The sequence below is a fragment of the Camarhynchus parvulus genome, chromosome 1A (genome assembly GCF_901933205.1).
Source record: "Camarhynchus parvulus chromosome 1A, STF_HiC, whole genome shotgun sequence".
Taxonomy (NCBI): Eukaryota; Metazoa; Chordata; class Aves; order Passeriformes; family Thraupidae; genus Camarhynchus; species Camarhynchus parvulus.
Genome location: NC_044586.1, coordinates 8,223,751 through 8,249,102, shown reverse-complemented (window position 1 = coordinate 8,249,102; position 25,352 = coordinate 8,223,751). Strand labels below are relative to the sequence as shown.

Here is a 25,352-nt window from a genome sequence, read left to right as displayed (position 1 = left end):
CTGTGCTCTGACCCTGCTGGAGCAGGGAGCTGAGATCAGATGAGCTGCTGTGATGCCTTCCAGCCTGAGCCATCCTGGCATTCTGGAAGCCTTGATCACCTTGTCCCACCCTTGCAGCACCTTCTGCACTGTGCCAGCACAACTGCTCGTGGGGCTGTGCAATGGAGCAGCTCAGGGGATAGATCCTGCTGAATAATAACCATTTTTGTTTTCTGAACTATCTTTAACTTGCATCAGTTTCCTCTATCCGTTTCCTGTGGGCCCACAGTGTGACAAGCAGAAAAAAAGTGCCCACAAATGCAGGAGCAGGGAAAAAGAGCTGCTGATGTTGGTTCATGGAGTCTTCATGCTGAATGTTCACCTCAGCCTTGGAAAGGATCTGATTTTAAATGGCACCCCTCATTAGCAGGCAAAGTTTTTGTTATTTACATAAGACAATCATCTTAAAACAGTCATTAGCATCTGCACATGTGTCAAAAACATACTTCACTGACATAACTGTACAAGTGAGTTGTGTCCTGTTGAGGGCAGATAGTTTTGAAAAAGATTCAAGTGTCACATGCAAAAGTCAACTCTGATTATCTCAAGAGGAATGAAACAGAAGGACAAAAAGAAACTCTGACAAACAAACTCATTATAGCATTCCTCTCAGTCAGTTTTACAAACTGATGGTCTTGCACCACGGGCCTAGAGAAGGCAAAAGCTCCCATGGATCTCAAAGAGAAGTGTTACAGAAGTTCAGTTTACAAGAACCATGCCAGAACAATATGAAAATCACTTTTCCCACCACTGAAATGCAGCCACCTCCAGCATGGGATCTGCCAGATTTTTAACAGCTCACAACTTGGGCCAGAGAAGACATTTCCTTTCCACAGCTGAGATTGCTGTAAAAATAAGACATTATTATACAAAATAGGAACACTGTGCCCTCTCCATCTGTGCAGATGTGAAACAGAGAGGGAGCCCAGCTCCTTCAGCTCTGGGAATGGAAGCTGCTCCAGCGACACAGGGTTACCCCTCCTGTAGAAAGGCAAATCACCCTGGCTTTTGGGCTTGAAAAGGTTTGCAGGTTTGTTGTCCCTCCTGAACCAAAGTGTTGCCATTGTGCAACCCCTTTCCCACAGGCCTGCTCCTTCTAGGAAGGAAGCCAAGTTGCATTTGGAGGTGTTAAGATCTAAATCCTGGGGGGAAACTTGAGAGCAGAGAAGGGGGCCAGACTTTGTGGATGGACAGCATCCAGACAAAAAAAAAAAAAAAAAAAGCCAGGTATTGCTGAGAATGGAAAAGCATGGCTTTGGCAATGCTCCCTGTCCTCTGGATGTCTGTGCCTCCCTTAAACACAGCTGCATTGCTGCACCCAGGGCAGCAAATGTGACTTTTGCTTTTGTTTCCCATTGGTATCAAAAGGTTCCTGAGCTGGAGATGGGCCTGTATCCCTGAGGGAGCCATGGTTCTCCAGGAGACACATTTTCCCATTGCCACCCTCCTGCTGCCAGCCCTCCAAAGCCAGGCTGCCTGCACCTGAGGGCTCACTGGGGCTGCCTGGCAGGGACACAGCAAACCCTCTCTCACCCAGGGCAGATCTCTGCTCCTTCAGCCTTTGCTACCCCCCTCTCAAAGGAATTCCCACTTCCAGTGAAATAATACCAAGCATGGAATTTCCACTTCCAATGAAATACCAAGTCCTCACGCTAAGATTTCACCAGCAAATAATGCCCACCCTCCTTTTCTCCTGTCTTTTTCCTCCTGCTTCTCCACTCCCCTTCCTCCTCAACTACCTCTTTTTCCTGGGAGGCAGTGAAGAAATCAAATGCCTGTGAGTTTCAGCAGGCAGCGTATCATGAACCATTTTTCCCAAGAGATAAAAGCTCCACCAGACTTATCCAGCAACCAGGCATTTTCTCAATGCCCCCATGTGTCTGCCTACATGTGCTGATGTGCATTTCCTGATAACTGCCTGCAAACAGGCAGAGCATAACCCTCTGTGCCTTTATCCTATTGGGAGAGTACAAAAGCCAGATGAATCTGTGTGTTCCTCACTGGAGCAATTTGAAATTGAACCCAAGAGATACTGAAAGTGCCTTTTGGTGGAAAAACACAGGCTTTTGAAGCCTCCCAGCCCTGGAAAATCCCCTGGCCACTGGGAGAGCTGCTTTGAGCACTGCAAAGTCATCACCCCCTTGCAGGAAACATGTTCTTTTCTTTCCGGGGAGGGGAAAGGGGAAGTGTGTGTTGTGGTGAGGATTAACCCTGTCTGTGCTGCCCTGGGCTGGGCAGGGCCCTGGCTTGTGCCTCCCAGAGCTGCTTGGGGTGACCTCCTCTCCTGCTCCCCAAAACCCTCTCTCCCCACAGCAGTGTTGGCATCAGGATGGATGAGCTGAGTCTCAGAAACTCTTTTTTCTCAGGGAATGGGGTGGCATCTTCCCAAGCCATGCTGCATCCACCGCTCTCCATCCCAGCACACACAGGCAGGGCAGGGCTGCTCACCTGTTGCTGGTGATTTTAACCAAACCTGCCAAGTTTAACAGCAACACTGCCCTGGAACAGAGGCCTGTCCTGTGTCCCTGCCCTGCAGTTTGGAAGAGGAAAATCGTGCTCGGAAAAGTCCAGACCAAGAGGGGCAGAGGCTGCCTGCAGTTCAGGTTCTGTTCTTGTGGTCTCACTGTAAACACAAAGCAGGGTTTGCACTGGGTAGAAGGCACAGAGCAGGGCAGGACATTTGGCTCTGCACTGCTCTCAGTACAGCTGAATTCTCCTCTGTGCTCAGTGCCATCTTCTGCTGTCAGACCCCCTGAGGGGGTAAAAGTTGGAGCTGAGCCTCTTCTCCCAGTGTTTGCTTCCACACACCTTCTTTGTCTTAAACCAAAGGTTTTAAAGAGTCAAAGTTAATATTTGCTCAGCATTTCCACTATATGAAGTACCTGTATAAAGCATCCATATAAATATGATAATTAAAGGGTGGCACACTCTTGCCTTGTTTGAACACCGTATAACTTCCCACTAGGAAGGGGGAAGAAGAAAGGTGACAGTTTGGGATATTTCTTGGGATTTCCTAGGGATTTCTCCAGCTGCCCTGACATTTTTAAACTCCTTTTTTTCCCCAAGATATATATCTTTTTCATCCCTTCCCATTCTCTCTGTCTTTTTGCCTTCTTCAGTGACCTGTAAACGTATTGGTAAACACTGGGTCAATTGCAAAGCTATCAGGAAAGGTGAAAATCAGATGAGTGACTTGTTAATCATCTCCCAGGCTTTAGCTGTGCCCTCTGGAAAACTGTTGCTTCTGCTTCGAGACCTGGCAAGTGGAGACCCAATTTCAGGTTTTCAGAGATGTCCAATTTCCTTTGTGAGGGAACAAAGAAACTCGGAGAGATGAGTCCTTGCTTGAGTTGAATTATCAAGGGAAGTGTACTCCATCCCTGGCCTTTGGGAGGCCCTTTGGTTTCTCTCATCCCCACAGTACTGACTAAGCCATGTTTTGTGGGCAGCCTCCCCACACTGGGTTTGTTTTCTCTTGGCAGTCCCGATCCTGTTGGCTGACTGGGGAGCCTGGGCCCCTTTATAAAATGGCAGAGGGGGAAGGGGAGGGAGGGGAGGGAATTTGCATCAATGGTAAATCATGATAAACCCTGCCTGCTATTCTTGCCTGGTGCGCATTGTCCTGCAAACCTTTGCAGGATGGGGGGCTGAAGCCCAAGGAGCCTCCACAAAGACCCCTCTTTGCAAAGCCACCATCCCTGAGCCCTGCCTGCTCCCACAGGTGGCCAGACCCAATTTTAGCTGAATCCAGGGGATGGCCGGGCAGCTCAGAGGAGCTGGCAAAGCTGCAAGCACGAAACAGCCTCAAACAATTTTTTGTTGCAGAACTTGGCTGTTTTGGTCTCTAACTTTGAGTCCATTCAGCAGAGCTCAGTGCCCAGCAGAATCAGGCCTATCTTTTCAAAAGCAGCGTGTTTGGCCAGCGTTCCATGGTCAGTGTACACAGAGGGGAAAAGAGGGAAATCCTGCAGTGGGGTGAAAGGCAAAGAGAGGCTGTTACCAAAATATGTAGTAATGTGGGGTTTTTGCTGGGGAGGGGGGGAGAGGGTGCGTGTTGATTTTTGTTTTGAAGGTTGAAGAAATAAACTGAGCGAGCTGTTTACCACACGAAACAAAGGCGGAGCGGGATATTTTCAGGCCACTAAACTTGGATTTCAGACAGCCAACTTGGATTGACATACTGGATGAGCTACAGCCCATTGGCATGGAGAAGGGAGCAAAATATGCATCTGTCCTGGTGCCAACTTAGGATAGGCTGCCGTTTTGTTTGGGGTCTAGAGAGCTGGTTTTCGTAATTAAACCAGCCTTCAAGGCCTTTTTAAATAAAGCTGAAGAAAAGAGGAACTGAAAGGGATTCCTCTCAAGCGTATGCACACTGCTCTAGCAACTCCTGCAGTGGTTTCTGTGCAGCCCCTGAAAATGTTTCTTTTTTTTTTTTCCTTTCTTTTTTTTCTTTTTTTTTAATACTTCCCTAGAAATACACACACACACACAGAGCATGCATGGCATGGCAGGACAGGGACAGAGAGAAGCTGTCACCCTGGGCTGACCCAGGGAAACACATCCATCCACTCCACCTCAGGGAATCACATCCCCAAAATCACAGAGCCTCCCCTGATTCTTTAGCAGCAGCAGCTCACTGTACCTGTGCACAAAACCATTGCAGCCAGGCCAGCTGAATGGAGTACAAGACACTCTGTTCTGTACCAGGAAAGGGCTGGGGAGGGAAGGAGTGGCTTGTTTGGGTTTTTTTCCCTTTGTTTTTTGTTCCCCCACCCCACACCCTGCCGAGTCACTTTGATTATACTCGCCTGGTGGACTATGAATCGAATCCTAAACATTATTCTGCTACAGAGGACACAGCTCTGGGCTGGGGGAGGATTGAGTCACATTCAGAATTTGGTCAGGCAAATAAAAATGTCATTTTAAATCCTGAACAACAGTGGGAAAACTGCAGCCAGTTGCTAAAGCCTGAGTGGAAAGGGCAGGCCAGTGACTTGTGCCTGAGCCCATCGAGGTGGGTGGGAGGTTGGGCACCCCCAGCAGTCACCCCAAGGTGTCCCAGACCCCTCTCCCAGCCTGTGAGATGTGGCAAAGAGCCAGGAGGTTCTGCCTCTTTAAAAGGTGCACAAATCTAATTGCACACTTTGTCATGCCATGTTGTTGGTTTAAGTCACAGATGCTTGGGATTCAGGCTCTTATTTACCCTTGTTGCTGAGCCTATTTAAAATAAAAAGGTAATTACAAATGGAACTGTAGAGTAGGAAGGGTTTCCTTATCTTTTTCAATTTTCTGCCTTTTTAATAAAATACTTGAAACTAACTTTTTTCACTTCATTAGAAAAGGGTTTGGTTGAAATATCTACACTTTTAGTAAAAGACTTTAAACAAATCAACGGCTTGAAATTTAGGGTGTTAACTTTGCTTTAAAAAGGAGAGAGGAAAATTCTAAATACCTTTTATATCACTGAAAAATCATCAAGCAGTATAATTCAGTCAAAACCATTTAGAGAAACATTTTTCAACTCTTTTATTATTTTATTTGAGGATTGTATATCCAGAGCTGGGTGATTTACCCTTTCAAATGACTAGCACAATATGAAAAAAAAATGTTGTGCAGCAAAACAAAATCTCATTAAGTCCCTTGCAAAGGCATTCTTTGCAAAGACATAGGAAATGGTTTCATGAAAATCACCAGCTGAGTGTCCCCTCCCAGGATTTTGGTCACAAGGAATGCAGGTGGAATCTCTGAGCGTGAAGCTCAGCTCAAATCGGTTTTGAGTGTCAGCATTCAGAGCAAGCTGCAGAACTTCCATCTCCAAGTGATGGAATTTGGTTCCTGCCCTTTCCAAAACTCCCTGCCACGCCCAGCAGCAGTGGGCACTGGGAACTGCCTTTCACAACAAACAATCTGACCTGCCCAGCAAAACACCTTATTCTGGGGGGGCAGACCCTGAGCAGGGCTTGCCCTCTTGTTTTCAGAAATTTTGCACCTCTGCTGTCTCAATGCAGTGTGATTTTCCTGCTGGGTTGTTTCCACCTCGGGGTTTTTTCACTCCCCACTCACACCAATCTCGTGCCTAAATCCAGTTCCAATCTCAACAGTGTGGGTTTCCTCTGCTGCAGCAGAATGGCAGGAGCCAGGGACAGATGACAGGAACATTTCTGTTGAGGAGGATGACAGGGCACCTGTGGCTGAGGAGCTTTGCAAAGCTAATAACTCACCAGATTGCTGGCAGCACTTCAAGCAAGCATTGCCTGTTGTCAGAGCTGAGCTCTTCCGAAACCTCCTGAAGAGGGGAGGGCTGCAGCCTCACCAAGGACATCACTTCTGTGGGACCAGGACCTTTGAGTGACAGGGTTTGAATGTTGGCACTGGGACATATTTAGGGTGGGTTGTCTGGGACAGATTTAGGGTGGGTAGTGTCGGGTGGAGGCTCAGAAGCTCAGAGTGCTCAAAGCAGTTGTGGAGACAGACTCCATCTAGCACCCAGCACTGGAGGGACAAGGACCAGGATTAAGGTCTCTGGGGAACACACAGGAGGGCATGGGGCACCCTGCAGTGACAAGGAGCTTCCTCCAGAGCCAGCCCAGGTGTTACAGGCCTCCAGCAGCTCTGCAAAGTCATGGGCAAGCACCAGCCCCCATCTGGTGTGCCTTGACATCTGTGCCTTGCCAGGACAGCGTTTGTAAGTGACCACTTTGGTCATCTCAGAGAAGTGCCATACCCTGCTAGTCTCTAAGAGGGGTCAATAGGGACTGTAAAATGACTCAGAGCAGATGGCAAGGCTGTGTGTGAAGATGGGAACGGCCTTACAGCATCATGTGAGTCAGAGCCTCCGCTGACATTGAGGGAGGTCTGCCAAAATCCTTGTGTTTGTGCTCCCAGAGACCTCATGTTTGTCCCTCCCGAGCACAGAGCCCTCCCCAGCACAGCCTGACCTCCTGACTGTCTGGGAGCTCTGAAAGATTTGCAGCTGAGCCCCCAAACCCAGGTTTCCTTTAGAGCCAGAAGTCCCTTTCATGCCTGTGGCTGCTTTTCTCTGAGTCCCCCTGCCTGCAGTGTGGCAGCCCAGCTCCCAGCCCAGCCCACACCACAGCCCCACTTGTCCCTTCCTGCTGGGGCCTGAGCCCCTGCAGCTGTCCCCTGGCCACTGCCACTCAATCAGCTCCTTGTCACTGGCCTGGAGGTGCAAACAGAGAGAAGAAAAGAGAAAGATAGGGGGAAAAAACCCCATATCCAGTCATTGGTGCCAGGGAAAAGCTGGCTTCCTTCCATCTCCGCCCAAACAAATCTGTGCAAATAAACACCTGTGATGTGCTCATGGTGAGCATTGCAAATATTGATGGACTTCTGTACATCTAAGAATTCCATATTAGGGTTTTTTCATAGGAAATAGATCTGTGCACACTTTTTAGGTGTGCAAATAGAAGCTTCTGTGTGCACAATAGCTGCCTGCACTGAGCACACCACGGAGCATTTTGCTCACAGAAAGACCAGTTTGTGCATAAAATATCCCATAAATAACATATTTCACATATTCAGGACCACTTATGATCCCTCAGCAGTGCTTTGGCTGGCACACTTGAAAATACCAGGCATCTCACAATCAACACCACCTCTTGGCACTAAAAAGTCCTGAAGCCAAGCAAAACTGTATTTTTGATGATCTGTTGGACAGCTATAAACTTGTGGGAGCTGTTCTGATGTCTTGCCAGGAACAGATAGTTTTTCTTTACTTGCTGATCTCTTTGATATCGTATTGGGATATCAAGAACTTTTTTTTTCTCTGGAGGGCTTTGAGAAAAACAGGTCTTGTTTTTGGACTCTCACAATGCGTCCTGCAGGGATTAAAATAAAAGTTGTTTATAATCTATTACTTCCTGCATTGAAGGGGCTCACAGAGCCTGCCAGAAAACACTGTACTTTGTTGCTATTGCCACTGTGGGGTTTTTTACATAGTAATTTCACCAGGCTGCAGAATCAATAGCCATGGTTAATGGCAAATTATTGACAGTTATCTCAGGATTAACTCATTCAGGCCTAGTTCACCCCAGTAATATTAAAGACGTGCTGGTTCTTGACCAAAGAGTGTTTTGCTGCCCTGGTTGTTGTGAAGTTCTTACTGTTCCTATACACACAACTCCAAAGAACTGGAACTACTCAATTTCAGAAATCTGATGCAAATCAGCTGATGGTACCAGACAGCAGACTTGTTTGCAGGCTCAATGGTCCATTATCTGAAAGGATAACAAGAGTAACCCAGACCCAATAGAATCAGCACTATGAAATCAACTTTTCTACCACCAAAAACAAAGAAGTGATTCACAACAGATCAGTGTGGATGCACCAGAGTCTTTGAATTTAAACAAACAATAACAGCTGTAAAATATATTTTTCTAATATTATTTTAAAATCCCCCATTTTCCCAAAACGTCAGTATGTCCACCATAATCTTTCCTTTCCCTGGGAACGAGTAGTCCTGGTATCAATTTTGGATGATGTGAACCATAACCCTTAAAATCCTTAAATGACTGCTCCCATCTGCATGACTTCCCCTCACTTGAAAGGGCCAGAAATGCAAATGAATTAATCCACAGGATGAGCTTGATGTGGAAAAATGTTGTTTATTTCGGTATGTTTTGAACAGTTCATGGTTACCCCCTGCTTTGGGGGAGAAAAAAAAATGCAAAAGCCATATGACACCAGAGAAAAAAATTTCAAGACCTTTTAGCAGCTACTGGAATTAACCTGATGAACCCAAGCCTTGCCACAGGCAAGGTAAACAAATTGACCCTGTGACTTCCACATAGCTTCGAGTTGCATGCAAGTGGAGGATCGCTGGCGTCAGGAGCTTCAACCAGAAAACTGAGGCTCTGTTTGCTCACACAACAGTTCTCTTCAAAAGGGAAAGAAGAAATAAAATGGCATTAAGGAACCAGTACAGTGAGGGCATTTCCATTTCAATCTACAAGTCTGCCTGAGTAGGTTTGACTTTGTCTTTGCAGCAGAGTTTTTCTGGGCCTGGCGTTCTTGAGGTTCAGCCTCCAAAGTCTGGAGCAGTGCTTGAGTTTAACTGTGTGATTGTGCCAACCTTTTTGGGGCTGCATTGGGTGGTGAGCTCTTCTGTGAAGCCACATCTCACAGACTTGAGCATTGTCCTTGAGGTATTTGCCAAATTATTGCCTTTGTCCCTTGATCTGTCTGAGAAGTCTCTGGTTTGTCGTGTCCTCCCTTCCAGCTGTTCCAGCTGTTTGCCTTCGTGCACCTCTCTGGACGTGAGCACTGGGCAGGTGGGGATAGGCTGGAGGACACTTCAGCTCTGCCTTGTAACCTTGACAAAACAGTGCCAGCAGCTCACCAGGGACACCTGGCCTGGGCTTCACCAGCTGGGGACACCCCACTGCTGGCTCGCTCAGGGCCACAACAGCACACCCAGAACTGGACTGTAGGACTGCATCAGGCTGCACCTTTGTGTTATCAGCTGTGACTCCAACAGTCTGGGAAGCCCCAGGACTTCAGTGGGATAAGACATCAGCTCAGAAGGGGCTGCCATTACCCTCGGGAATTCGGTTATCCTGGAGCAGCCAGGGTTGGTGGTGAAGTTGTTTGGTGCTGGCAGACTGCCCCATCTTGTGCAGTGAGGATGACCTGTCAGGCAGCTATGGCTGCACTTTATTGGCAGGGTGTGTGGCTGAATCAACAGCAGGAATAGGAAGAATGGCATTCCTGAAGAGTACTGGAGCAGCTGACAGCACTGGTGTGTCCAACATTTGTCTTCCACCAGCTCACAAAGTATGTCTGAAAGAGATATGACAATACTGGGTCATTATTGCAGGCATAACCCGAGCCCCAGTAGAGAGACACATTCATAATGCAAGGTTCTCTGGTAAAGAGGGGGATTTCAGAGTGTTCTGGCATCTATTCACTCCTGCAAGAGGAGGTTTATCTCTCCTCTGAGCTGTGACTGCATCTGTTGCTGGTCTATAGCTGAACTAATTCCTGAAGCCACACTTTGAAGAAATCAGGTTTAACTGCACCCTGAAGAGAGGTGGGAATTGTACCCCTGTAAATGAATAAATTCAAACCACACAGTCTGCACCGTGGCTATGGGCTGCACATTCAGCTAGTTGAAAAGACCACACTCCTCTCTGCTGCCCCATCTGGGACCCACCCTGCCTTTTGTGTACGAAAGGTTTCACCACGTGCTATTTTGCTATGTAGAAGTATTCTTGTTTTTCTCCTGCTTGTGTTTTTGTTACACTCCTTGCATTGGTTTTCCAATACTAATGCCCCTTAGTCACACTGGAGTTAGCCAGGATTCTGCTCTGTATTTTTCCCCTCTCCCCCGAGGGTTTGTGGAGAGCAGAGCAGGGAGAAGTACAGCCTTAAATGTAAAATAAATCAGGAGGCTGAATGAGCTTTCACAAGGTAAAAGCATTGTATAAAACAGATATTTTAGGCCATGATATGTAGGGGGTTGTTTCATGGGCTGGAGTTACCTTCAGGAATGAATCATCCCACTGTATACAAAGCCCATCTGACTGCTGAGAAAAAACCTGCTTTTTGAAAAATACATTTCATCACATAATATTTACATTTGCTTTTACATTGTTATGGCCTTAGTGACTATTTAGCAGCCAAGACTTTTGAATAGTTCTGTTTTTCTTCTTTTTTTGAAAGCTGAAAGAGATCCTGTAAGATTTGGAAGGACCAGGAGTTGACCTGTTGTCTCTATTTGCCAAGTCGGTGCTAATTCCTTGTGCAGGATATTTTCATAAACGAATGCTTCAGTACAGTTGGTTTGAAAGGAAAAAGGAAAAAAATAAAATGAAAATAGAAGTGGCTGGAGCCCAGCACCTGGCAGTACAACCACATGCAGCTCAGCAGAGGGTGAGCAGCCCCTTGGGGAAAAACCTTTGGGCGCTCCAGGGTGATGAGTAACCCCTGCCACGGCCATGCCCTGGCAGCCACAAGCCATGAGTCAGCCCCCCTCTGCCAGATTGTAAGGGGGAGCTTGGTTTAAGTGTCCTTAGGCTTTAAAAAATAATAACACATGTGGAGTTTTTTTTTTTTTTCTCTCCTTTCTGATGTTTGGACCCTTGACTCTGCATTCTGCTCATGGTTTCCCGTTTCTCTCAAAATTACTTTTTCTTTTTTTTTTTTTTTTTTTTTTTTTTGAACTGAAAGCTGAGGTTCTCATCTAATCACTTCACTCCAGGAGCTGGGGCTTTTCAAACAATAAATATCACAAGCCTGGCAAGGAGCTCTGAGAGCTTGTGTTGGTGATTGCTGCAATAACAACCTTGGATGTTTACGCAGTGTAGAAAATAGTGTAAAAACAAGCTTCAGTTTCAAGATATAAATCTTCCCCATTGTGAGAAATAGCTTCAGAGAGCTGTTTGTTTTAATTAATAGTTGCAGAATGGTGAATAACTGGGATAAAATAACTGGCCCAGACCTTCACCTAAATCCTTGAGGAAAAAAAATAAAAAACAAAACCAGACATTAAAAACTTCTTTTAAGATATGAAACTTTCAGCCAGCTTGTGGCAAAACATCTTCAAGTATGAACTTATAGCTGGACTCCTGAACTCAGTTTTAATGAAGTGTCCTGATTTTAAATCTGGCTGTTCATTTAAGATCCTATATATAGATTTAGGAGATCTAACTTAAGGTTTCATTTTGAAAAAGTATACCTTGGCCTCTTTTGCAAATGTATTTTTATATTCATATATATATGTGTATATATAATTAGAGAGAAGAATGTTTCTCTAAAATTCCTGGCTTTAGGCCTTGACTTGGCCTAAGTGAAAAGAATATGTGAAGAGGTTTATGAAAAATAAATCTTGGCATACATTCAGCACCTTTCACCTGAGTATCTCAGAGCACTTTACACCAAGGAAGAATCATGCCACTTTAGCCCTGCTCAACCCCAGAGGAATCTGCAGCATGGAGTGCTCTGGTGACTCGTCCCAGGTTGTCAGAGTGGGTTTTCTGACCTGACCCAAGCTAAGGAGGGCAGTCAGCCTCCTCCTCTGCCCTCCCTCCCCATCACCTTCCTCCTACTCCCACCCTCACTGCCAAAATCCAGCATACTGGTCCCATGCGCTGCTGATCTGCTGCTGCAGCTGCCCTCAGCACCTCCATTTCTCCACACATTTCTTGCATCCTCTCTCCCTAAACATTTTGGAAAATGCAGCCCTGACCCCAAAATGTTTACAGTACAAACAAACACAATTTTGTGTGTGGGTGAGAGAGGCGCAAAGAAAAGCCTTGTCTTGCCAGCACCCCCTGATCGCTCTGCTTACGTGCTTTGTGTCTTTCCCTCATTCTTTATCTTTTTTGTTTATTTAGAATATGCACTCTGCAGGCTGGGGATGCTGTCTCCTTCTCCTGCCTTTTCCACAGTGCAGCCCCAGAGCTGCTTGGAGCCCCTCGCTGCTTCCACAGTACAAACAATAATAAATAAAACCAGCACTGTGAAGAGATTATAATTAGAGCTGTGCTAAACTCAGCAGTTTTGGTCTGCATCGGTTCCTCCCTGCTGAGTCTACATTGTGTTTTGGATTTGTATGCAAAAAACCCAAAGCAAAACTTCCAAAGTGCCAAGCGTGGCCGGGTCTGGGTTCAAAATCATGCATATACCAGGGTGGTTTAAGAGGTTCCTCCTTGAAATTATAAATCTGCTTGGTCCAGGTTTACTGAAAGGTTCCTGAACCTTTGCAGACTTTGGGGTCCAGCAAAGTTTTTGGTTTTACTACAAAAGCCTCTCTCAGCTCTGCCTAATGTCCCAAGTGCCACCCCATGCTGCCCTGTGGCTAGCAAGAGGATTTAATCTTCCCCAGCTGCCCAAGCAGATCCACTCCTGAGCACCACATCTGGCTTTCAAACAGGGTTTCAGATTGCCACATTCACTGGCCATGCCCAAGTGATGTGGGTAAACAGAGCCATGTCCAAAATCCCGCTCTGACCCAGGGCACTGCCCTGGCACCACCCTGAGCTGAGTAATCCCTGTGAGTGCCTGGGGAGGGAGGGCCCTGGGAAAGGCTGAGGAGGGCTGGGGAAGGCACAGCATTTTGGCTGGCACCACAGATGGGCAAATCCTCACTCTTACCCCCTTGTGCACACGGGTCCTGCTCCCCTCTGCCTCTCCTGCCAGGGCTGGGCATGGAGGTGAAACCCCACAAGAGCAGTGAGGTCTCTGCAGCCAAACAGCCCAAGGATGGGGCAACTCTTTCTTTCCCCTCCTCTCTGATTTTGTGTGCTTTTGGCGCATTTTTCTTCTAAGGTGCAAGTCTCTGAGCTAAAGCTGGCAGGAGCTCTTACATCAAAAAGTCCCTTCCCAGGCAAAATTTGCAGGATCTGCTGCAGTACAAGGAGTCATATTGATTTTGATGAATTTTTCAGGAATAACGAGCAAAAAAACCCCAAAGATTTGAATGGAGGTTTCTCAGTGTTTTCGAAATGAAAGGGGAGGGGATCATGTATTTCACAGCAATTTTTGTCTTCTGCAGATCATTAGCAAATAATAAAGGAGGGAAATTAGATTGCATGGCAAAGAAACAGTTTACTTGTACCCAGGCTTGGCACATTCTGGGGGCTTGGAGAATTTTTTCTTAATCTTTTTGCAGGACAGAAAATCCACATCCTTATTAACAGTAATTAAAACCTTAGCTCAAATTCCTAGGAAAAAACCCAATTTTTTGCCTTACCATGGACATTTCAGCTAACTGTGCCAGAGGTAAGGGGAAGAAGGGTGAGAAACTCCATTTTTTTTTTGATGGGGTGCACCATACCTCAACTGGAGCACAGCATAAAACCCTCTTCTTGGGGCTATTGCTTTTTCCTTCTGCTCCTGTGTTATCTGCAAGCAGTAAAATGATCACTTCAGCATGGAGGAGGAGGCATCCATGGCCCTGGCACCCAGACTGGGGGCAATAACCCCAGGCATTTCAAAATATGGACATATAGATTATATTGATCCAGTAGATCAAAGTCACAGTTAAAGCTGAATAAAAGTAAATCAAAGCTTGGACATGATGATCTTGAAGGTCTTTTCCCACCTCAAAGATTTGTATAATTCTGTTATAAGTAGATGTAGCTACTTACTTATTGTAAGCAATTAAATCTGTGGGGTTCTCAGCAGTCACGAGTGTTACCTATTTTATTAATGAATTTTAGCTTATTCCTCTTTTGTTATTGGATTATTGGATTTATTAACGGATTTTAGCTTTCTGACCTAAAAAATATATGTTTTCCCTCATAGCAGAAAGTTGCATAAAGATTTCCATGGCTTCCCAGTTCTACCTCTAGAACCTCAACCGAGCCAGTAACCCAAAATCTTAATTAAACTGCAGCACTGGTTTAAATGGTTCCACTAAATGCTGGGACAGTGAAATCTCACTGGGCCATTCTCATATTCCCACACCTCCATGTTCATGTTAATACATGTCCCTTTTTATTATTGCTGTACTTTTTCTCTGCAGTGATACATGAAAAAAAAAGAAGAAACATGGAGGAGAAAAATTTTATATAAATACATATATATATGGTATAGAATGGTCTCCCCTGGCAGTATTCCCTGCAGGATAAGGCTGAAGAGCTGTAAAAGCGATAGTAGGCAGAGCTGAATATTTTTTTCCCCCTTAATTAACAGCACAGTGCCTTGCAACAGAAAATTGAGGCAGGTTTCTGCTGACTTAGCAAGTGCCTCATGAGGAAGAAATCTATCTGGCAATTATGGCTCTGTGTCTCCCGCCCTGTCTCCTGTTGTTTGTGTAAGACACCGGTGCTTCTGCCACAGGCTTCTTCACACAGCTGTCCTGTCACTGCCAGCTTTCATAGGTAATCCATCCAGCTCAGCAGAGTTCAAATAAGACACCTCCCTTTCTTTGCTTTAATTAATGCTTTATTTGAGTCTCCCCTGGGGATGTAGCCATGCTGATTTTTCAAAATTCTCGCTTATTTTTCAAGCACGAAAGAAATGGAAAACGGCCGCTGCTGAGATTCCGGGTTTGGGAAATCTGCTGTGCTAAGTCTTCTGTTCTCAGTCAGTGTTTTAAATGGCCATGGACATCTCTTTAGCTACAGAACATACTATGCAATGAATTCTCTAGCTTGGGAAGGGGAAAAAGACAAATCTGGCCAAATTCATTGTCCCTGCAGCCTCTTCTGCTGCCCTGCACACACAGTGCTGCAGCTACAGCCAATTCCTGCACTGGTTTGTGCTGGAATTGCTCAGGCTCTTCCAGGTGCTGAGCAATCCCACATCAAGTCATGAACTGTTCCTTGCTGTGTTGTTGTTTTTCCTGCACTGTCCAAACCTGTGGGTTTTGCTGATCTGGGATCAAATGCTGTGGCCTGGTGTGGTTGAACAGACAGACAGACAGACGGACACCCTCAGCACCCGGGCACGGTGGCCCCAAATCTGGACAAGGCAGTCCAGAGTCCACCCACTTGCCATGACTTTTTCAAGAACTCATTAAAAATACATATGCTGTTAATAAACCAGCAAACCAGTAAAATCCATCAAATGACAGATAAAGCCAGACAGGCTAAAACCAAAGGGCTCAGCAAAGCACGTTGAGTCAGTCAGAATCAAGAACTGCTACACCCTCAATCAGCACTGCCTGATAATATTTCACTTGCTTTGAGTTTCTGTGTTTTAATGAGGAAACAGTGGTGTTTTGTAATCCTGGCTATTTAAACACCTAACACCACCCTGTGCTTCTGCAGCTTCTCCCTCCAACCACCCTGTGAGCGTTGTGCCAAGTCCTGTGGCACCTTCAAAGGCTGTGGCACTTTCAGTGAGTGTGCTGTGTAAAGGCAACCCCAGAGACATGTCCCATGCTCAGCAGAGAAGGAATGAGGGCAGAAGTTTTCATTTGACCTGTTCAACAGCAGCTCATGGTGCAAAGGCCCAGCTCTCACTTCCCAGGACCTTCACAAGTCAGCTTCTCCTGGGATTCATTTCACCGAAACAGGGCACAGCAAAATGAGGGCCCAGGACAGGCTCCCCAGTGGCCAGGGCATGTTGTGAGCTTGGTTTTTCTGACAGCAGCACAAATCTGCCCACAGACCAGCCCTTAGTCTGGCTACAGGGTTTGGCTAAAATGGTGTAAGCTGAAAAGAGAGGCCCGGACAGTGACCTCCCAGTGACACCCTCTGATCCCCAGACAATCACCCTTTTGCTTCCTGGTCACCTTTTTTGTCCTGGCAGGACCAGCACACCACCCTTCCAACCTTGTTCTGCCGTGTCCATGTCAATCCTCACAGAGCCAACACCAGGAAAGGCAAAGACACTATCTTCTCTCATCCTGTCCTCTGCCAACTGGGACCAAACTTCTTTTTCCAGCACAACTTCCTTCCTTCCTACAGCCAACATTTCAGCCCCCACATTAGATTACTGCTACCTTTTTGTTTGTCTTTTGTTTTGTTCCAAGACTGAAACCTATCCAATTTCAAGTGATTTCATGTCAGAAAGACAGAAAAAGGGCAGATTATGTGATCCACATGGTTAACAAATATTGATAATGCTCACGCAGGATGTGGCTTGTGCTCAGTGCACAGAGGCTGGCCTGGGGTCTAGACTGGATCTTGGGTTTCAGAACTCCTGGTCAAGCCCTACAAGAGCTGCCTGGAACTTTTCTAGTACCTACATGTCTTGCTATCTAAATCTCCATCACCATAATGCCTGTGCTCCTCCCAATAACAACACTCCCCCTCTCGCTTTGCCTTTCTCACCACCCTATAAGTAAAGATGGGCTGATAATCTCAAGCAGGGATATTTGTGTGAATGAAGAGCAGTTGTGCATCAACAGCTGTGATGAAGTGCATGAAAGTTACCTTGGCACTCAGAGTCCATCAGGTATGTCAGGTCAGCAGGGCTGGATTAAGGGAATTCTCCCACTGGGTTCAGTATCAGCAAGTTATTCTTGCAACTAAACTGAAAAGAAACAGCCCAAAGCGACCTCCCCCTGGCAGGAACTGGTGAACCCTATCTAGCCATGAGGCTGGTGTGGTTAGATGTCATTCTCACGGAGGGGATTTATCTGAGCTCAAAAAAGCCAAAGTGAAGGCTTGATACCATCTATTCAAGGGGTTAGGTGAGATGCAAACACCAAGTCCATCACACCCATCTAAAATGCTGAGTGAAAGGCTTAAGGTCACTCCTTTCTCAGTGCTCCTTTGGCACCACTGGAGTACTCAGTGCTGCTTTTCCTTTTTATTGTTCCTCTCTGTCCAGTATTGTTTGGAGATTGAAAAATTAAATTAATCAGCGTCTTGGAGCATAAGTTACAAGGTGGCTTTATTGTGAAATTGCAGCGTGACTCACAGAGGCTGCAGATCCACTTCTGAGGCCGGGCTGGCTGTGTTGTTTTTGCCTGTTGTTTGTCTCCAGGCTGGCTTTGAGCAGGACCTGCAGCCACACAATGCAAGGAGCTGAGAAATGGCAGGGCAGTGCGTCATCCCGGGCGTGGCAGAGCAGCCATGTCACAGGGAGAGATGGCAAAGATTACAGGGAGGATCTGAGCAGGATCCAGAGGAGGGTGAGGAACAAAACGTCCTGCAATGATAAAAATATCCATTTATGTCCATGGCTCAGGAGACAGAGAGTTCTGCAAAGTCCCATTCACCTGCTGGGGAGAACAAATTCCAAATGCCAGAAAGCACTGGCTGCAGACACAAAGACAGGCAGGTGCACATGGAAAGAGCTAAAAGGGGACAAGCTCTCACAGGAATCCAGCTCAGCTGGCAGCTGGGTGCAGCTGCTGTGGGAAGGTACCCTCGTGTCCACTCAAAGAGTGGCACCACTTGAATGCCTTGAGCCAGAAACAAGTACTTCTGGGAGCAGTAGAAATTGTGCTGCCTGGTTTCCTGTGACTCTCTATTTTGTGGTTGATTATCCGAGGCTAATAAGGGGCAAGAGCTGAATAAAGCTTTTCCTGTGGTCAGGGCATCCTGTGTGGATTCTCTGGGGTCTAATAATACAGTTCACCTTCCTCTTCTGCCCTTCCTTCAAAGAGGCACTAATTTGGATGTCTGTCTTCTGCACAAGTGGCAAACTTTCAGAAATCTGTATCAACTTCTTATCTGCAAGGATTCTCTGGCAAATGTGTCTGAAGTTGGCCAGCTTAATCCAAAGCTGCCATAGCAATATACACACAGATACATCATCAGCCAGACCTCATTTGTTTAGGAAGCAAGGATTCATCTTAAAAAAATAAATCACACCTTCCCCAAAGCAGTAACACATAATCTGTGTGCTGACCAGGCCTGCTTTAGAAAGCCAGGGCTCAGCTTGTGATAGTTGCTTAGCAAAAGGCATCTTACACCAAAAACACCAACCACAGACACAGATCTTACTGGGGAGCTTCATCAGTGCAGCTGTGGCATGGGAAATGCAAAAATAAAATGCTCACTGAGAGGGTACAGGCAGGAAATACCCCAGGAGCACAGGGCAGGGGGACAGACTTTGTGCTTTCATTGAAACAGGAAAGGTAGATGGAAACCAAAATAAATGAAGCTATACTTAAAATAAAGATTACCATACCCTAGGCCGACAGAGGTTGTAACACCTGACCTAAGAATGGGTGGGGATGTTTGGGAGAAGGGAAGGGAGGCCTGGAAAATGGTGGTGTTATCCAGATAAGTCCCATGGAATGAAAATAAACAGCTGATATCTGCTAAGGGGTACACGGAATAAGTCAAACATGACAGTCTGGTGGTTCATATATTTTTATGTGTTCGTGAAGAATTGGATCTGCCAGAACAACATGGGAGTGGAGCTTATTTAGGTTCTACTCACGTACCTGTTTACCTGACCTTTGAGGTCACTGGCAAGAGCTCCTGGTGTGGAGCTGGTGTCTCCGTGCTGTTTGCACCTCAGCAGAGCCCAGCAAGGGGAGCACAGCTCACAGCTGGGCCAGCTGGTGCTGGCAGTTGGCTACAGGACACTGATGTCCCACTGTGAGGTGCTTCCCTGTGTCTGTCCCACCTGGCAGTGCTGCTTTTTTTCCTACAGCATCGTTGTAGAATTGACGCCAATTCCAACCCCGTCACAGCTCATCCCAAAACCAGCCAGTTCATGGGATCCTGTTCATGGGATCCTGTTCATCAAAGCCCCCCTGTTGTTTAAGAGACACAAGCTGCTAGTTCTCTGCTAATATGAATGCCAAGGTTTTTTGCAGAAGGATGTCATGATAGATGACAATTATTACTCCTCAGAGACCTGAGAAATGGTGGTGTAGATATATCTCTGGGCATATGTGTGTTTGAGTACTTAGGAGACTCCAAAAGCTTATCCTAAAGGTATAATCCTGCAAACTGTTGACCATTCTGGCTCCACTCCAGCAAAGCACTTAAATATTTGGTGAACTCAGGAAGACTCTTCACATGCTTCAAGCACATCCATGAGCACTTGGTTGGAGCAGAGCTTGCTCCAGAGCCACACCTTGCACAAGAGAAATCTCCCCAGGCTAGTCCCAGTCTCTGTGCCTGCTGTGGCCATTGGTTTCCTCACAGCTACCAACAGGCTGTGTCAACACTGACGTTGTCTGGCCTTGCTGAAGGGGGAAAAAAGTTTCAGTGGATTCAGCATTCCACCTCAGTGCAATATCTCTAACAGGACAAGCAAGGTGAGAGGGAGGCAGTTTTGCAGGCAGTGCTGTAGACAAAAGATGTCCCTTCCCAGAATCAGCAGTCTCTGGGCAGCAATAAATCCACACGCTAAAAAATAAAGCAATTCCTAAAACAAACAATTCAGGCTTCGAAGTGTACAATAGGCAATTAGTTTGAATAATTGGGTGTAACTGTAGGCAGAGAGAAGCTACAAGACCAGATGTGCATATAAAGCTAAACACAGGATCTAATCAAATCAATCCACCATCTGGAATGAGAAGAAACATGTGACAGATCTGGTCAATATGTGAAAATGGTACAAATTTCTGGATAACGAGCTTAAGCTAAATCAATTTGTCACATGAGTCAGAAATGGAAGCATCCATAAAATGGATTGCACCAGTTCAGCTAAATCACATCTGATTTTACTGCATTAATACCAAACTGGCCTTAGGTGACCTATCACAAATAACAAGCTGGGAGTATCAGAAACACATACCTGCAGTCATGGCAGACTAAGGTTCGTATGCACACTTCTGTCCATACAAAATAAATCCTATCAAACTACTCTTTTCCAAGCAGTTGGTGTTAAAACCCTTCAGGCAGCTGTGTTTAAGTCAGAGAATGGATCCTAATTCATTGGAGCTATCTCAGGAGCAGGAGCTGCAGCAAGGGCTGGAAACAGAGGAATGGTAAAGCCAAGAGCACAGAGTTGGAGAGCACAGAGTTCTCCACTGCTAGACAAGGGGTGTTCAGTGGGCTGAGCTCAGGCCTCTGGTGCTTTGGAGGCAGGGAGGGAGAGAGCAGAGCCTCCAGGAGGTGACAGCAAATTTATGAAATCTTTGGGGTTAAGCTGTTCATGTAAAGCTTCACTGACTTAGCAACATGTGAGTGTGTTTGTGGGTTTGCAGATTTACTCCAGTGCTCCAGCAGACCATCTTCCCCTTCTGCTGCCTCTCTGGAAATAGTTCAAGTCAATGTGTTGTGCACATAATTGCTACTGGCTTTCCCAGCCTCCATAAATCATATTTAAAAGATAGACAAGACCTAGGGGTGTCAGCAAACCAACAGGGGGAGGGATTTTCCTGGCCTAAAGTGACGGCAGTTGGAGGAGACCGTGTGGCTACTCCAACTGTTTTCCACACATGCATTTTGTTTATGGTCTGTGTGTGCAAAATATGTCAGGAAAAAAAAAACCCTCATGGGAGCTAGGAATCTGACCAGCATGAGGCAAACCCCCATTATGACCCAGCCCTCTTCATCTGCCCTGCTGCCACGCCAGGGGTCTTTCTCCACAAGCCTTTTCTGCAGCAGGAGTCACCTGAGGTAAAAAGACGTATTTAAGCATCACCAACTCTCACAAACAGAGGCTCAAAGTATCCTCAAACAGCCCATGGGTGTTGAAAGCCAATCTGGTGCTCAAGGTGAAGGGCAGGGACACCTTGAGCCCCATGGTCTGACTGACTTTGTGGCTTGCTGTGCCTCTTTGCTTTTTTTCGCTTTTTTTTCTAACAGTCCTGCCTGTCACCATGGAGTCCAGCCCCTTTTCACAGGGGGATGTCAGAATAAATACACATTTCAACACTCCTTCAGCTCTCCTCATAGTCCCAATAACAACAGTGCAATATTTTAAACTGCTTTTGCAAGTCTCCTTTCTACAGGGCAGTTGAAAGGATATAAAAGCATTTTAACAATTTTATAGATCATCTCCGGAGCGCTATTGTGAGGTGGGAGAAGGGGAGTTTTGTTGCCATTTGCCCATGGACAGCTGCCAAGCTCACCTGTCTCCACTGAGCCAGGGAGGGCCATATCACATCTCTCTGGAAACTCTGCAGCCAGCTCTGGATGGCTTCTCACTTTACTTATCTGAAAAACACGTTGCTCTGTTTAACCCTTTCCCAGCGTTTGCCTGGGGGTGTTGCTCAAAACAGGCAACTTCTGTTTGGGCTTAGGGAAAAGTCAGAGCTGTGAGGTGGATTTGGAGAAACCTGAAACCAGGATCCTCCTGTGGAAAAAACCTTCACACACGTGAAAACTCCTCTAACCCTGCAAGTCATCCGACTGACCTGGGGCCAAGTGTCCCCAGCTCTTCTTTGCCACTCCCTGGTCAGAGTTATCCAGCCTCCAAATCAGACCCTTCTTTAAAAACCTCCAATTCCACAAGGTGCTGACTACATAGGCCACTTAATTTTTGCACCTAATTTCTGCTTCTAATCTCAAAAATTATCATGAAAACCCTCCTGGGTATGATTGACCCAGGAGAACTGTGCAGTTTTGTTTGCTGGCGTTCAGGAAATATTTACTGATCCTCATGTGGAAGGTGTGACAGAAGTGTAGTGTCATCTACTCCCCTGTGTAAGGATTTCCATCCCTACAAATGAATATTCTCCACCCTCCTCTTCTCCTGGAAAATAGAGTGCACAGAATTATTCCCTGTCACATTCTTTCACTGAGCTGGCAAAATACAGTGAAATCCAGCAGAGTTTAAATGATATGGAATATGCAGGCATAGCTTATCTAAGATAAAGCGTGCAGATCAAAATCAACAAAGCCTCACAAAAGAAAGCCCCAAAAGAGCTTTCATCTGCCTGATCCCATTTCCCTGCCTACACTTCTTTGTACCCTATTGCAATACATTAGTTCTGCTTTGGTTTCTGCTCTGCAGCAACATTTCTGCTTAAGAAAGATTCTGTTGAGTCATTACCAGCATCAGCCAAACAGGCTTTTCAAGAATGGAGGAGAAAATAAAGGCTGTGGTTTTCAAATTAATTCCATGCTGCTTAACCCTTAAACCACTAGTGACTTTCAGACTCTCAGCCAAGTCAGTGCTGAGCAGAATTTGGGGCTGTTGTGCCTGAGACAGAGCAATGTCAGTGCTTTTGTCAGTGATTGACCACTCAGGCAGTGCTGGCCATGCACCTGGAAGGCAGAAATTGTAGTGAGGGTCTCTGCTGCCCAACCCACGTCCTAAACACTCCCTTCTTGCTTGTAAACACTGCCTCAGATAACCCAGACCCACACCTAAACAGAGGCAGGGAGAAGGGCTTTTCTTACCAGAAGCTAGCAGTTCTAAATATAGAAATGGAAGAGAGTCAGCACATCTCTCCCTCTAGGATGTAGCAGAGATTCTCTACTCCTTCTTTCCCCAGCAGGTTGTATTTAGGAGAGAATAGTGGTTACCAAAGAGATAGAACTTGAATAAGCTCCTGGTACCTTGAGGTTTGAGGGGCCCACAGGGGAGCCAACACTTGGAGTGAGAAGAGACAGAAGAGAGAAAAGTGGATAAGGTGATTTTCCTTGCCTTGGCTTTTAAAGCAATCTCAGCCTGCTAAGCTTTCAGTCCATGCTGCCAATGGCTATTTCCAAAGCTATCTTTGCACAGAAAAAGGCTGGAATCGTTCTCTCTCCCTCTCATTCTCTCTGCCTCCCTTTTTAATGAAAGCTCAGTTTAGATCTGATATCACTCTAAAAGGTTTGCTATCAAAGTTTATTAGACCCACTGGGACAGATCACAGTTTGCAGAGGCTCATAGTTTCACAGCAGATAACTGTAAAGTGAACCATTCAATGTTCCTCAAAATGCTCCTTTTTCTTGGGCTCATCTATAACACAAAGCTGCACTGTGTTCAAGCATCATTAGAAGTGATCCCAGCTGATTACATGATGCTGGCCATAGTTCTGCCTTTGAAGCAAAGTCAAGCAGCCCCCAGCCCCCAGCCTGTCCCCCTGGGTGATGCTGAGGTGAGTGGGAGCCATTTGCAGTGAAGGCAAGCCCTACCAGCACAAGGGGATAATGCCAGCTATGTGCTCCTAAAAAAAATATCAGAACCTAAAAAATACTAGGAAGCATGAGTGCAGCTTCCCTTTAAAAATTCATATTTGCTTTTCCCTGTTTAATAATAATAATAATAACAATTAGGAAAGACTCCTCTACTAGGGACTACAGCTGAGAAATTTCAGCTAGAAAGCAAAGAAATGAGAGAAGGAATTAGCATGTCTTCCTATAGAATGGCTGTTTCTTTTTTTTTTTTTTTTTAATGAAGTCATTGGTGTTAATATGAGGTTTTTAGTAGTCTATCCTCCTAAAAATGCATGGGAATAAACACCTTATCTGGTAGGATCTCTGACTGTAGCATGTATCACTGAGGCATCTATTTACAGTGTGAAGGGAGGGGCGGCTGCTCCATTTCCCAGGACAGTAATGGAAAGCATGATGTCCTACAAGCAAGGGTGGTGAAGGCTGGGAGAGGTACTGGGAAAAAAACATTCACAATAAACCGAGGAGTGAAGGAGAGTTTCAGGGCAGATATTTGCAGGATGCATCATCATCAAGCCTGGGAAAAGGCTGAGAGACAAAATGTTCGAATTGAGTCCTCAGGCCAGCAATGTCCTGTCCTTCTGCTGCCATTGTCCCTGTGACTTTGCAGTGTCATCTGCTCCAGAGCAGCAGGCTGGATAAAACTCAGGGACTGGGTGGCTCTCAGATGCCCATGCTCCCTGCCAGGCTTTTTCCTTGCTTTTGGCCTTGGAATGCCTCTCACCAGAAGCATTTGCAACCATCTGACAGCTCTTCTGCTCTCTGATTCCCTAACAGGTCATGCAGATGGACCAGAAGCTGGATGACATCCTGAGCACACTGCAGGCTCAGCTGGGGGATCAGGCACAGGCACAGATGCCAGGGGCAACCACCCCGCCTGTCAGACATCCCCAGACACCCACAGAGTCCCCCCCAGTGACCCAGGAAATGTGAAAGCCAGGGGACAGCCACACGTGACCCTCCTGCTCTTCCATGTCCGGGTATCTCTCAGTCTTGGTGTCCTCATCTGTGTCATGGGTGACATGAAATATAAATGAAATAAATGAAAAATCTGCAGTAGTAGATTAATGAGGAAAAAAACCTGAAAAAAAAATTAAAAAAAAAAAAGAGAAGAAACAGCAAGAAGCCAGTCACGACCTTAGGAGAGCACATAAGTTCTGCACCTGTTTTATTTTATTTTAGCTGAACTCTGCCAGACAGCAGCAGCCCAGCTCCCATCCCCCAGCCCCACTCGGGCTGAGCACACAGGCACAGGGCACGCTGTCAAGGGAAGCATCCCAGCCAGGGTTAGGATGACCCATTTGTGGGCACGGAAGGGGAAAAGAACTGTTCTTTTGGCATTTAATCACTAAGTTTAATGCTCACAGCATGCCCGAAAGGGGGAAAGGAGCCAGCATTTGAACATGAAACAAATGGAAATCAGTGAACAGGAAAATTAAACAGCATGTTTTGACTTCTACCAAGCAGTGAGGATCATAAGAAGGGCAGATTTATATGCTAGTGCGAATGACAAAGTAAAGACAACAGGCTACTGATTAAAAATATGGAAGTGTACACAGGCTGGTTGACATATGAAAGGCTGAAGCAGAGACTTCAGCTAATTAAAGCAAAGGGCTGCCAGTGAGATGAGATGCATGTTGGAACAGACAGGCAGGAGAGATAGGATCTGCGTAGGCTTACTTCACCAGAACACTGTAATAGTTATCAGCTACTCTGATGACTGTTATGCAAAACGTTCTCAAGCTTTTACCTTCATTCAGCAGAGGTTGTTGACTCCGGTTGCCTTAATTTTAACATAAGGAACCTGTATGGTAATTGGCTATGAGCTATCTGTGAAGCTGGGTTAAAGCCACCGAGGAGCAGGGTGCTGCAGGA

General features: G+C 46.1%; 1 protein-coding gene across 1 annotated transcript in view; it reads left to right on the top strand.

Annotated features, from left to right (window-relative positions):
* LOC115909979 (potassium voltage-gated channel subfamily KQT member 1-like) overlaps positions 1-24,410 on the top strand; it is a 407,425-nt gene extending 383,015 nt beyond the window's left edge. The window contains exon 17 of the mRNA XM_030959748.1: positions 24,255-24,410. Coding sequence (XP_030815608.1) covers positions 24,255-24,410 — 156 coding nt within the window. The remainder of the gene's footprint in view (positions 1-24,254) is intronic.
* The last annotated feature ends 942 nt before the right edge of the window (positions 24,411-25,352 follow it).